Source organism: Kryptolebias marmoratus, linkage group LG17 (genome assembly GCF_001649575.2).
Source record: "Kryptolebias marmoratus isolate JLee-2015 linkage group LG17, ASM164957v2, whole genome shotgun sequence".
Classification (NCBI taxonomy): Eukaryota; Metazoa; Chordata; class Actinopteri; order Cyprinodontiformes; family Rivulidae; genus Kryptolebias; species Kryptolebias marmoratus.
Genome location: NC_051446.1, coordinates 19310872 through 19326004, shown reverse-complemented (window position 1 = coordinate 19326004; position 15133 = coordinate 19310872). Strand labels below are relative to the sequence as shown.

The following is a 15133-nucleotide window of genomic DNA, read 5'->3' as shown; positions in this document are numbered from 1 at the left end:
ACTTACTAAAAGTTAATTAAGGAGGGAAAAAGGAGAGGAAGAAACGAAGCAGAAGAAGGAAAGAGGAAAAAAAAAAAAGTGGGCAAACCACTTCAAACCATCCCGGTTCTTATACCGGGGGAGTTGTCGTCATCAGCACCCCAGTTATCCCCCCCAGTTTGGCTCCCTAAATGGACGGGGCCGTCTCGGTCTCTGCAGTTCAGCGCAGGCCAAAGGACTGGAAGCAACTTGCGCGGATCCGTCCCGTTGGCGTGTAGAGACCGGGAGCGCTCCGAAATGCCCGGCTGCCTCGCTGGAGCTCAGCTCTGAGCACTTTTCTCCTGCCTTTGTGCCTNGGGGTGGGGGGGAAAGGACTCTGCGTAAAGTTTGCAGCATAAAAGAAAACTCTGCACCACAGCTCTCGCTATGGATTGTATGTATTTGCTGATGTGCTTTTCACTCACTCAAGTATTTTTGGAGCATATTCTTGCTGCTGAAACACATGGTGAGTAGCCAGTTATTTTCTGTTATATTGCGCCTTTAGGAATGGGCAAAGAAAGGGCACTCTGGTATTTTAAAATTAGAGGAATAATAAACATAAATGCCTTCTTTGAAAAAGTCAGCAAAATAAGTTTGATTGCCTTATTGTTCCTGATTAAAAACAATGCAGAGATTGCTGGATTTCCACTGAATATTCACTGATTGCTGCATATATTGCTCACACATCTTTATTAAAAGAACAATTACATCATATTTTTCTCATTATTTATGCTTTTATACTTTCCTTTTTGTAAATAGTCTTTTTCCACAGCAGGTTGTCTGCCATAGGTCCGTGACTGTGATTCTCACTTTGACACTGTTTGTCCCATCAGAACACCTCTCTGGAAAGTTAAATGAATATGGTCTTATCGTGCCATTCAGCACAGACTCCCACGGCCGGTACATTTCTCACGTGCTCTCTGCTGGAAGTGAAAGTAAAAATGCTGCTGCTACTGAAAATCCCTCGAGCCCTGGCAGCAGAAGAAGGGTGGCCCGCGGTGCCCCCGAGATGCCCTCAGTCACCTCTCCCTCAGGTCAGCATTTGTTTTTCAACGTCACTGTGTTCGGGAAGGAACTTCACCTTCGCCTGAGGGCCAACAGGAGGCTGGTGGCCCCGGGAGCGTTTGTGGAATGGCAGGAGGACTTTAAAGAGAAGACCAAGGAGCGCATCCACAGGGACTGTGTTTTCACTGGAGATGTGACTGACATGCCAGAAGCCTCTGTGGCTATCAGCAACTGTGATGGACTGGTAAGTCATGCATGCACATATGATATTTAAGTGTGACAAGAAAGTAGAGAATGCACTTTCTCATAGGAGTAGTCAGTATCTTACCTGCAGAAGACAGCAGTCAGAGTGATCTCATGTTGGTGAATCAGGAAGAAATTCATATGGGGGAGTCATATGAACAGTTTGCGCACTGGGGCCTATTCCAAAATGATTTTTAGTCATCTAAAACATTTCCTACCTCAAACATTTTGTAATAGTTTGAGTGAATGCTTTAAACTACACTGGTTCTTTTACACTTTGATGTCTATGGGTTTCTTTTACACTAAGCACTGTCCATGTTTAAATGCAATATGTGGTTGGTTGCAACACATTCCAAGTAAAACACATCAGAAAATATAACACGTTAAACAAATAGTTTGTGTAACTATCGGATACAAAGGTAATGTGATGTAAAACTTTACAGCATAGCATTTTCTTTTACAGCTATAAAGAAATCTGAGGTGTTAGTTATTTTAAATTGTTAAAACTTAATTTAGGGTGCTAAAATCTTAATTGGGCACAGCAAAACAAGCTGTTACTTTAACCATTCAAATTCAGATTCTCCAACATGAAATTGTTCTGAGTGATGTCTTCTGCAGGTAAGATACTGACTAGTCCTATCCTGTCCTCTTCAGAAGACCTGAATTATCCCTTTAAGCTATCACTTGCATCATATTTTTATACAAATTATTCATTAAAGCAACACTCCATCTTGTAGCTGTTTTTGCCTCTGTGTGCAGTGAGAGATTGCTTAACATTAGGGGCTTAAAAACATGTTGTTGTGTCTTCTTAATGTAGATTTTTAATGAGGAGTCGCTTCATTAAAAATAAAAAACAAACACATCATTAGGTATCACTCCTGGAATGTCCTTATTGGCCATCTATACGTGCAGTATTCCAAATCAATGATGCTGATCAAACCCACTTAATTATTCAGTTAATGTCTGGGTCAGAGCAGTGGGAATAACCAGTGACAGAGCAGGTAAGTGTTAAAACACAGGCTTAAATATGTGCTAAGTTTATCTGAAAGCTTTCATCTTGAGATAGTTGACTGTTTGCAAAGCAGAGGCAGTAGCTCATGTGTGTTGAAGAAATGCTTTAAAAGAGTCAAAGATCTTTTAGGGCTACTTTTACTTTTCTTTCTTATGTGTTTGCCTCCCTCCCCATTACCTAACCTTTTCATTTCCGCAGAGAGGCAGAGGTGTAACACGATAACTTGTTATACAGTAGTCTGCTGCCTGTTATGCCTGCAGTAAGAGTCGCTCAGCTGTGGCTGCTCAGGCACAAGACGGAAAAGTGCTTTGCCAGCTCTCTTACTGACCGGCGTGACTGCAGGTTTGAGATGACACAGCTGTCACTGCTGCTTGCTCGTTGGCTGTTAGGATTCCCCGCGGTGTTGTTTTTATGGCATATTGGTGAAATATTGGACGGAAGGCTGAAATGATAGAACAGCTGGAAATGTCCACAGAGCCACAGACTGAACCAAAGCGGCAGCTGAAGTCCGAACAATAACAACCACATCTAGGCCAAGAGTTTACGTGTCACAGCTGCAGCAGCTGTGCGCTGAGGAATCAATAATGAGCAGCTAGGGTGTCACGTCATCTCTCAATTCTTTGTTCTTACAAATCAGTTTGTCCTAAATTGACTTTCTGCAGTAGCTGAACTGAACCACTATGGCAACTTTTATGAATCAGAAGGAATGTAAAGCACATTGCAAAAAAAGTTAAAAAATGTAAACTTGATCTTTTGAGTGGGACGATCGGTGAAAACTGTCCAAGTTTCATTCTGACGTTCAAACTCGTGTAAAAACTTTATAGATTCAAAAGGGAAACGCAGAATTTAATAAAAGGCATTCCTAAGTTTAAAAAAAAAGTGTGATCATCTGTAACAAATTGAATTCTAATCAACCACCTAGATCACGTCAAGATGTCAGTTTTCTGTCGCGTGTCATTGTGGGTTTTGAGTGGGTTTTAATTCTGTGACCGAGCAGCGCTACAAAGAGCTGTTTGCGAACTGGAGCTCATTTTCAAACCGGCTCGTGACATTTGAATTGGCAGGTTTGACCGGGCCAAAGCACCTCTCGAGCTGTTCTAAAGCAGCTCCCTGAACTGCTCTTGACAGAAATAACATTTACTAAATTAAGTGAAGATAACCTCATGACCCAGGAGCTTTAAATGAGTCATGCAGACACACAGCATTTCACCCATGTTTCCGTAAAAAACATTAAAAAACCAAAAACAAAACCTATCACCTGATCTGACTCTTTGGTGAGAAAGCTGTAAGCAGTTAGCAAAAAATCTCTCTTTTTCCTCTTTTCTCTTCATGTTACTATTAACACAACAACACAGAGAGAGTTGGGTCTTCTTTCTTTATGTAAAACAGTGAATGTTACGTGGACAATGCCACACTGTGTACTCCAATAACATAATTTCCTGAAAGGCAACTGTGTGTCCTTCGTGACTCAGGGCTGCATGTGACGTATTGGTCTTATATAGCACAAAGCCGTATTCACCTACAGTAATGAAAGAAAAGATTTTCATGCCTTTGCAGTGCGGCTGTCCGTCCATCTAATTCTCAGAAATTAGACACATTTGAAAGATGGCTTGAAAGTATCTTTTTGGGCGAGAACTTAGCCACTTGTACTCAACCAAGAGCACATTTTCAATAAATGTTTAAAAAAATGAAATGACAGTCAAAAAAAAAAAAAAAAAACAGTTAAAAAAATCTTTCCCATAGTGATTGATGCTGAGTTGTGACTCACAATATGAATGAAATTAGTAAATTATTCATTCCAAACACACAGCCTTGAAGAACATCGCACATGGTAATGAGTGCCTTGAGAAAAATACTACCCATAATGATTTCTTTAGATTTCTTTAGTTGGCTGTTTTTATTCATCTCTTGTATAGTTGTGTTTTGTTTTGTTTCTTTGGTGTTGAGAGCAGCAAGATCTGTCCATTTATTCAGATACTGTAGCATTTGTTTTGTTTGATATTTATTCTGCAAACTAGGTTCTGGTAATTGCTATTCCGAAACTAAAATATTTTTTTGAAGATTTACAATACATGTAATGGGGTCATTTTGTTTGTAATGAAAGACAGGAGCAACAACAACATTGATGGAATGAGGCAGAAAAAAAAAATCAATGCCATCTCTGCAGCATCCTTCACATAGAAAATTCCAGGAAAAAAAAAAGAATACACAAAAAGGAATTTCAATAAAAGATGAGTCTCAAACTAATATTTGATTGAAGCATCTTTTGACTCGTTCACTGTTGTGCATTTTGTGTTGTAAACTGAACATTTTTGACCCTGTTTGTTTAAAACAATTGCTTCAAAAATCACCTTTTGTAAAATCTCTCAAACACTTTTCACAATGGCATTCTAAAACAGCAGAGATGTTGTATAAACAACCCAGGCCATAATCCTCATCCACCAAACTTTAAATTTGGTACAGTGCAGTCAGACAAGTACTGTTTTCCTGGCAGCAGCCAAACCCAGACTCATCCATTGAATTGGCAGACAGAGAAGCGTGATTCATCCCTCCAGAGAGCACATCTCCACTGCTCTAGAGTCCAGTGGTGGCAAGCTTTACACCACTGCATCCAACGCTTTGCACTTGGTGATGTAAGGCTTGGATGCAACCATGGAAACCCATTCCATGAAGCTCTCTACACGCTGTTCTTGAGCTAATCTGAAGGCCACATGAAGTTTGGAGGTCTGTCGCTGATGACTCTGCAGAACGTTGGTGACATCTGTCCACTATGCTCCTCAGCATCCACTGAGCCTGCGCTGTGATTTTATGTGGCCTACCACTTCATGACCGTGTTGCTGTCATTCCTAATCGCTTCCACCTGGTTATAATCCCACTTACAGTTGACTGGGGAATATTTAGTAATGAGGAAATTTCACAACTGGACTTACTGCACAGGTGGCATCCTATCACGGCACCACGCTGGAATTCACTGAGCTCCTGAGAGCGATCCATTCTTTCCCAGAGGTTTGTAAAGGCAGTTTGCATAGGTGCTTGATTTTATACACCCGTGGCCATGGATGTGATTGGAACACCTGTATTCAATGATATGGTTGGGTGAGTGAATACTTTTAGTAATGTTTGACGTTTGTCATCATTTTGTTTTTATTTACATTTTAGTCCACATTCCATCTTTTTATACATGCAGTAGGATCAAACTTCAATAAGTCCCTGTCTCTGTGATCTTTTTAGTGGCTTTTTGATGCATTGTATATGAAACGCATATCAAAAGACCATGTTGGATTTTTTTTGAACATCACATTTATCAAATTATGGTGGAGGCAGATGCCTATCACGAAGTTTTGTTTTTGATTTGGGTGAACACATCCTTTAAAGGCTGCAGTCAGACTCTGACAAATAGGGTCCATGTGTTTCCTTGCATCAAAGCCAACATAAACATGGACTTGTCTGTGCATGCAGGAGTGTTCAGGAGAACATTTGAAGTTGCACAGACGGGCTGACACGCGTGCTTGATGTGGGAGACACGCAGCAGATCATGCCTGATGAAAGAGCTGTCTTTGAAAGGTGTAAGAATCCGCATCACGCGCTTGGTTCAACGAATGCGGGCCAAACCTTTGACATACTTTGCGTGTTTTGTCACACCACCGGCACACAACCTTCAAAAAGTGGTTCATTTGGTTCTCCTATCGAGAGCACTGAACTGGGGCACATTTATCATCACAGTTGCGTTTTAAACCCCCATTTTTGGAAACTAAGAAGATCAGAGCAGCACTTTATGTGCAGGGTTCCTCTGATAAGCTTTGGTGTAAGTGTGTCCTCGTGTGCTTCTTGAAAGAGGACTTCCAATTAAGAGAATTATACTAACTTCTGCCTCAAGGTACAATATCAACCCATGCATACTTTAGAGCTCTGTGTTAAACCGGTATCAGATTAAAGCACCACTGGAATGCTTTACTGTTTGATTATCTAATATCTCTTTGTTTGTGATGTTTCATTTTAAAATGACCCCTTCTTGATGGCAACAGCTGAGCTTTCTAGTCAAGCCTGAACTATTGTTGTGGAGCAATGAGTGATGGCTATGATTACACCAGTGTTGAGAACTGGCCCAGATAACAGGCCGATTGAGTTACACGTGTGATGGTAACATGAGTTACATATAAACAGTTACTGTATGAAGGGCGCTATTTCTGTGGCCATTGCTGAAAAAGAGGCAGCACCAGCCTAGCAACAGTCAAAGAAAGCCAGCTTGCTTCTTTTTTTTTTTTGAGGGGGTGGGGGGGTTAGGGGCTGCCTTTTTCCATTTATGTAGATGGAAATGCCTGATGAAATACTCTATTCATGAATTGTTTTGTGAATGACTGCTCCAAGTTGGTTATTCAAGAAATCTGTGGTGTTTCAGCATGGATGTAATGTTGATCTACCAAAAGCCCCATTAGTGAATATTTCCATATTATTTGGCACAATTTATACCCTCTTCTTCTGCTACAGTTTAATACCATCAACTGATAATGTCAATTATCAGCTGATCGACTCCATTTCAATGAGCAACTTCTGATATTTAAATCATTGATTTTTTTTTTTTGCAAAGCTTGAAACCGCATTAAAAAAAACAAAGTTCATTGTCTTTAGAGAGGCAGTTTGTTTGATTTTCTGCAAAAGAAGGGATCAATAGTACTACTTTGTGATATCAAATTAAACTAAACCTTTAATCACAGGTATTCAAACAATTGCCCCCACTAAAATTCATGATCAGATCAGCTCAGAATGGGAAAGCTGATCTGATGACACTCAGAATATGTAATTATGCTTATTTGACTAGCTAAATTACAGTTGTTTTAGATTTAGTTTTAATGTTTCTTAATTAATTTTTTTCCCCCTCTGATTTAAAGAAATTGCAACACATATTTCTTTGTGATTGCTTGAAAACACATAATATGAATCTAGCTCCAGTATTCCATCACTGTCAACAATTATGTTCATAGAAACATAAAAATTTTACTTTTCTTATTTTTAGTAAGATTAATTACTTTTAATGTGAATGTTGTTTTATTAATGTTGGTAGCATTTGCATCCTTGTTCATCAAGTTCAGCGTAAACATCTGTATGATTTTTTTTAAATATGGCACAAAGAGTTTATTGAATTGTTTGAAATTTTCAAACTTCCAGCATTAACTCAGTCTTGTTTTAATCTTGGTATTGATTGACTACCTTAAAGTCATAATCCCAATGTGCTTTAGTTTTTTATGATGAGTTTTGATGATGTTCTTGAACTAAAAGGACCTAATTAGTTGAACACTAATATCTTAACTACAAAACAGGTTAAAGTGAAATTATGTGTGTAACTAAATTATTAATGCATGCCAATGTGACTTTGAAGGTAGATCAGGTGGGGGGAATAAGACTTTTGCATCATCGCTGTTTCTGTGCTCTGCCCTGACCACTTAAGGCTAATACTATCCTCCATCTTTTTTTCTTTTTTCTTTTTACATATAAGATTTTAGAGGCATTGAGGATTTCCTCCAACCAAACTACAGGAAGGGATTTCTGAAGCAACTAGACGATGAGTTAAATCTTGTACAAAAGTCTAAGACAAATTTGTTTAAAGAGGCCACATTAATTATGTAGAAAATGACATTTAGGTTTAAAGTAATGACTTTGTAGTTCAATCAATTTACAAATTTGATTCTAATCACCAGACATTTTTAATGGAGCTAAATGAGAAATGTAGATTGAATCAACTGAAAAGAAAAGTTCAATCAGTTACTGAATATTAATCAGCCAAGGTAACAAAGAGGTGTACATTATGTTTTTATTTTATTGAAGGCAACATAAAGTGTATTTAGATTTTTAAAGCAGCCTTTTTGAGTTCTATTTTCAAATTGAACCAGTATATTATGTTTTACAGTGTACTATCAAGATTTATAAGGAATTGCAATTAGATCAAAATGCATTTTTAAAAACTTTGATTTTGATTTCAAACCAATTTCCTCCTCTTAGTTGCCTTGCAATTTTCTGCTTCAATTCAGCTATCTGCTTAATGACTGAACTATTACCATGAATACATTCAGATAAGTGTCATTGATTATCAGCTCAATTTTCTATTTATGATCCTCATCTCGATCGTCAGCTTTGTGCGCCCTTTTTTGGCTCAGCACAGTGAGATGTGAAAGCCGATGAAAAGGAATCAAAAATAATCCCCTGCTCTCACAACCTGTCCCATTAAATAATTTCACAGCCTACAACTCTGCAGCATCACTGAGCCGTGATCCACCTTCTCACTTATTGATTTTCCCAGTTTTGCTACAAAAAAAAGCTTTTCCAGCACACCAGACATGTCCGATTCTGTCAGCACCTTATAAATATTACGTCAGGAGTCTTAATTCTTCCTCTCAATGATAGAGTTGGGATAATAGATCTTGTAAGTGAAGTTCATGGAGTTTGCTGCGAGTAAAGAGTGCATACCTTCACCTCAGATGTAATAGTGCATCACCCTCTTAACGCTCTGTGTCTCATTAGTGAGTCAACAAAGAGCGAGCCTGGAAACCAACTGTGAAGTTTCTAAATATTAGGCCACAAATTACAGGAACCAAAGCTGGCTTTTTATTTCCATAACCTGTGGTTCCGCTTTGAGATTGTGTTTGTCTGTCATGCGCCATAAAGGATGTCTCCATCAGATTATCTCGGCAGATGATGCAAGTAGACCACCATGCTTGAAGCAAACAAGTGATTCTGCCTTTTCCTGTTATCTGGAATATCAGTCTTTAATCATGTACAAAACAGCAAAGAAAGAATATAAATGAGGAATAGATTGGATGATTTATTAGAATGCTGCCATTCTTATCAAAATATACGAACCAAAACAGTTTAAGCTCAGTTACAACATTTCCTTATGATTTTTAATTGAGTATTGGAATTTGACTGGTTGTTCATCTGTGTTTAAACTGATTTGACTTCATCATTTTGCATTTGTAATTGCCTGCTGCTGAAATATGAAGGTGTTTTTCTCTCGTACCTGTGTGTGTGTGTGTCTGCGCATGTGTTTGTTACCAAAGTATCTCATGAACCACAGCAGACGTTTAAATAAAACTTGCAGAATGTAATCACTGGATGTACCTTTACAACGGATTAACCTTTTGGAGTCAGCTCAGTTCAAGATGGCTGCCACAGCCACATGACTTAAAAAAAAAAACACATAACAGCCTATAACAGAGTCAGTTTTACATTCACGAAAGTGCCCAGCTTCAAAGTAGCTCTGAAAGATGTGTGGAATTTAGTGCACCGGCGAGCCTGAGGTTCAGACATATTTGCTTTTGTTCCGTGGTGACACTAAGATGTTTAGATGACTCAGGGTTTTTTTTTTTAAATTTTTTTATGGATTGCAAAAGCAAACTGCACACTAACTTCTACAGGAGGTTCATCCCAACACATCACTTGAGCTCAGCTGATAATAAGACAGAAATAGAAAGAAATGTTTGATTTCTCTGGAAATGGGTGATGATAATGATGTTATCATCACATGCTGAGTAGTTACATTAAATTCAAACCATTAATTAACTCACCAGACAAGTCGGTGTGAAATGTGATAAAGAGATGATGCAGTTATTACAGCTGGAACATACTGCCAGAGGCTCTATAATGGGATCTTACAAAGCAACAAACAAAAAAAAGACCTTTATGCTCACATACAGACAGAAACAGAATGACTTTGTTTTTTTTTCTTTCTAGAAACATATTGTTTAAAACTTTGCATGTATTTGAGACTTTTGTATGTGGCTGTCTGATCTTTACCCTGTCAAAACTATTTGAATTGACAACAAAATATATCTATTCATTAAAAAAAATCTATATCTGGTTAGTAAGAAGTGACAGGACCACAACCAACCACGCACTTTTATAAATAACCCTACTTCAGCAAAGTGCTGTACAAAGTACAAAATGTTAAATCAATGCTGTTTTTTTTTTTAAAAACCTGTCAGAAGTCTCTGCAGAGACTTGATGGACTCAACTTGTTTTTTTATTATTTTTTAGTGAACAATGTATAGTGGAAGTATTGTATTATCAGTAATAACTGTTTTTTTTTATCAGTTCATTAGATGTTCACCACAAATATATTATAAAATGCAAAACAGGAAGGAGGAAAAACAAAAAACAGCTGCACTCTCTGCGTAATCAAAATGTAGTCTTTTGTATGGCTTAAAATTTTATGACCAAACAGTGTTCAACTTACAGTGACATGTAAAAAAGCACTTGAATATAAAAGACTGAAGCGTTTTGACAATGAAGTTTCTGTTGATGAACACATTTATTATATGTGATGTGTATGAAAGCTTGAAGGGGTGGTCTGGTCATTGCTGAAGTGATGTTTTGTCAAATAGTTATCACTAGTTAGTACCTTATCAGCCACCGTATCAAAAATAAAAACAAAGAATTAAGAAAAGGGCAGAAAACTTCATGCAGTCTGGATTAATTGTTAGCTCAACAAGGGTCCATTTTTTATTGGTTTTCGGGCTTCTGAAACAACTCTTTTCCCAAGATGTCACGCTGGTGTGAAAGAATGCTACATTAGCTAATATTAAACCGGCTCAACCCCCAGCGGCCTGATACATTCAGCAGCATCAGGACTCCAACATTTACACTGTTTATGCTCAGCACACATACATTTGCATAGTAACACAGGCATCGGTTGAGAAAACAGTGACAAACTAAACATAAGAGTTCTTTTATAAGCCTGAAAAACTGTAAAATTGGCCATTTGACTAGCCTGTAGGAAAACTTCTGCCCTTTTCTCCATATTTTGTGCTCTATGACTAATGTTACTGCTGATAGGTACTAAATATTGGCAAATTATTTTGCTTGACACAAGTATATTTTTTCTTAACAAAGTTCTAGTTATTTTCAGTGGGCTCAAGCCAGTATTGGTTCAAGCAGTCACTGCTAGCCCTCAGAGTCAGCTTTACTTCCCTGCCACAGCTGAAAATAAAACACCACTGAGAAGGTTTCACAGCATGTCATACTTCCTGCTCAGAAACTAAAGAGATTATTTCACTTTTTTTCATCTCTGCTGTAAATGCTCAACCTTAAGTGTGCAGAGTTACCGCTTGCCAAAGATTTTAATTTGAGTTTTTGTTTCTTTTTTTTGTCCCCACAGGGCTATGTTTTCTGCTCCGCATTTAGATTTCGTTCAGCGTCTATAAATACACACATTCTTGCTAAAATCTCATTGGTGTCTCTTCATTGTGAAGATGATGATAGGTTGAAAAGTTTTTTCAAAAGGAAAGAAAAAAAAAATGCAGTGCATATGAAAAAGTCTCGAATTGCAGTATGTTTGATTATTTGTTTTCTGTTACCTTTTTTAATTCTGCTTTTTGGAAAATGTTTACAAAATGTCCTAAATAAAACAACTATTTGAGATTAATATAAAGCGAGTTTGTGCTTATCAGTTAATGTTGTTTTGTTTGTTTGTGCAGAAACGTTGCTGTACAGCAGTAACTGTGTGAGAGCTCTGCCAACATGTGACTCAACACGGCCTCTGAATACGTTCTGTGTACACAACAATGGAGCATCAGTAATCAATATTGCCACGTAAACAATGGATGACATGACGACTGGTGATCCTGAGGTCATTTGAAATGATCAGTTTACAGGAAAATATCTGTAGCCTTTTTAAAACTCAGCAGTAAAAAGCAGTAATTAGCTTTTTTTAGTTTACTCCTTTAGTTTCCTCCAATTGCTTTTGTTTTCGGCATCAGCTAATATTATTCACATTACACCACCTGCTAAGTACAAAGCAGTGTTAGTCACCGACTCTTGACTGGTGATAAGTAATAGCGAATTTGTTACAAGAGACACCAAAATATAGCCATAGTTGGAAAAGAAATAGTTTCTTGGTTTTTGAGCCTGTTTGTTTTGTCATTATTATCTTATTGAAATGGCTTATTATCGATGTTTATGTACCTTAAAGAGTCATACTTGGGGTTGCAACTCTCTGCTGTTGTAAATTTGTGCACCAAAAGCTGAAGAGTTTGGACATTCTTAAAACTAGGGAACTAATTTAAGAAAGAGAGTTATTTTACAAAGTCAGGAGCACATTGTCAACACACACTGAACTCTTTCAACACCGCAGACTCCTGTTTTCAGATGTTTTGTTTGAATTAGTCAAAAATGTAAAATAGATAGTAAACAAATTATTTTGGATATTTCTGTCTATTCTTCCAGGCTAAAACATTTGTTACACTTAGCGACTATTGTTGAAAAGCTTCAGGGCCCACAATTTGTGTTCACTGGCATCATTCTTCATAATCTGCCAATTAACCTGTGACACTTTAATTACTGGCTCAGGGTGAAATTTCTTTCTTTAAAGGAGGAGCGGTGCACTAATTCAAAGCTGTCTTTTTCCAGGCAGGCCTGATCAGGACTGATATTGGCGAGTTTTTCATCGAACCCCTTGAGAAAGGCCAACAGGATGCGGAAGCGAAGGGACGGGTGCACGTGGTTTACCGCCCATCAGCCATCAAGCTGGAGGCAGGCCAGCGGAGGGAGGACTTTCACAATGAAGGTGGGTGAAGAGACGGAGCCTGTCATCACGGAAAACAAAAAGCAGTGTGTGGGTTTCAGATTTGTGACTGCATACAAGAAGGAGAGCATATGAGAGAGTTCACTATACCTGACTATTAAAAATGTTAGTCTGCAGGGAAAAGAAAAAAACAAGGTGTTACGCAACAGAACTCAAACAGTAGTGAGCAGTTGCAACTGTATAACACAGTGTCTCAGGCAGCGGGTAAAAATCCATTTTTCTTCTCATTTTCTTCACAACTAAACCAATATGTTGTTTTCCTTTGAATATGCCCAATTGAATGCACAAGTCTTTTCTTCATTTTTATGCTTCACATAATTAGTTGCTTCTTGTCCAAAATCACAAGCAGTATTTTAGTCTTATTGGCGATTAAACTGGTCTTGCAAAGTGAAGGATGTGGTTCCTTTCACACTTTTATGTGGGAAATTGAGAATTTTTGCTCCAAAACGTACCCCAGAGGTTCTAAAACGGGCAAAACAGATGTTCATGCTGAGGCAGACAGCTACACAGAGGTTACAGACAAACACTGGCCTTCCTTCTGAAGACTTCTACTAAAACATTCTCACAAACATGAGCCCACGTCAAGACCAAAGACCAAGCAGACATTTACTAAAGACAAGCACTCTGCTGCCTTCAGAGCGTCTCAGCTGCTCAGCAGCACCATATGATTTATTGAGATGATGCAAGTTTGCTTTCTTCCACTTTCTTTAACAAAACCAATGCAATCACATTGTGAATCCTTTGATAAAGCCTTAAAAAGCAAAAGTAGATGATCAAATACAGTTTATAGTAGATTTCTTCAGAGAAAATGACTCCTGAATGTGAGAAAAGAAACTCACATGACAAACATACACAGAATTATTGCCTTATGCACGTCCTTGAATCAGTCTTTCAGAATATTACAGGTCATTGTTTTGGTTTGCAGACTCTAATAATCCCACTTTGTGCTGCTTTCTTAGCCCCAAACATACAGAAGACCTACATAGGGTTAAACAACATAAAATATTAGCAGCTAAGAAGCTAAAACATGCAATTTAAACCCTCATGGACACATAATTTAGCATATTTTGGTGCGTTATTTCAACTCTCCAGCTTTGAGACTTCTGTAGCTAAACTACATGTATTTATTAGAAGTGGAGGCAGTGTTCACAAAACCAGCTGGTAATGTGAGGAATGCTGTGCTCCTGTGGCACAGCGGGGAGGACTGGGGAGCTGAAAAAAAGGAGGGACTTTTCCTTTGCTGTTGAACAACTCAGTAGAAAGCTTGTGAAGTGTCTGTGTGGTCATCAGTGTGGCAAAACATTCTCCTGAACATCTCCAGTTGAAACTGATTAAGAATTCTGCACAATCTGACAATCCTTTGTACAATTAAACGTGTTCCTCGCTTCTGGTCATCAAAATCAGTGCAGGTTTAAAGCAGTTTTTCTACCTGTGCAAACTACTACAAGTGCTCTGATCATTCAGGCTTTAAATTTTAGCAGACACTACTGAGAAAGCAGATCAATGGAAGTGGTCATACTTTTTAGAAAAAAATGCAAAGTAGATGACATAATATCTGCTCTGTCCACATTACTTTTTAATATGGAAGCCTCACATGTGGGTTACATCCCAAAGCACGTTTTCAAGAACTTTTCACTTACCTGATAACGTTAGCACAAAAGCATTTACTAGAAGGAAACAATTCCTATCATGGATTTAGGATTAATATTCCAGAAAGGAAATTCAGTTCTGCCTTTTTTCATGTTTGAAAGGAAGACAAGTGAACTAAAGATAATTTGATTCTCAAGTTGGTGAGATTTTGCTTTTCACACTAAAATAAAAATCTCTTAATGAGTCAAACGTGTGCTACTTAACATTTTCAGTTTGTCATGTTTGACTCATATGCATGCTTTCAATAAATAGTTTTCAAATGATTATAAGCTTTCATTATGTAATTCTAATATTTATGATACATTTAGCAGTCAGTAATTAAAATATATTACTTTAAAAGATCGCTGGTAGACACTGTTCTGACAGTTTTATGACTGTAATCAGAAAATCTACACAAAACCTCGATATTCTTATCACAACAAACAGATATAATTATAAACATGTTCTGTGAATTTAATTGGTCTACACATGCTTTTGTCCTTGTAAGACACTTCAGTCACAACTTTGCAAGTTTTTTTCTCCTTGGGAAAAAGTTCACATTTTTGTAGTAATATAGATGATTTATCATATTTATGCTTTGGCATTAGATGCACATGAGTTGACTTTTAATTTGGAATTGAAAAAAGTATTCC

General features: G+C 37.8%; 1 protein-coding gene across 2 annotated transcripts in view; it reads left to right on the top strand.

Annotated features, from left to right (window-relative positions):
- Nucleotides 1–341: 341 nt before the first annotated feature.
- The window catches only part of LOC108249956 (A disintegrin and metalloproteinase with thrombospondin motifs 14), a 44909-nt gene continuing 30117 nt past the window's right edge, over nucleotides 342–15133 (top strand). For both annotated transcript variants that reach the window (XM_017439640.3, XM_017439633.3), the window contains exons 1-3: nucleotides 342–484; nucleotides 852–1267; nucleotides 12677–12833. In XM_017439640.3, coding sequence (XP_017295129.1) covers nucleotides 406–484; nucleotides 852–1267; nucleotides 12677–12833 — 652 coding nt within the window. In that variant the 5' untranslated portion in view covers nucleotides 342–405. The remainder of the gene's footprint in view (nucleotides 485–851; nucleotides 1268–12676; nucleotides 12834–15133) is intronic.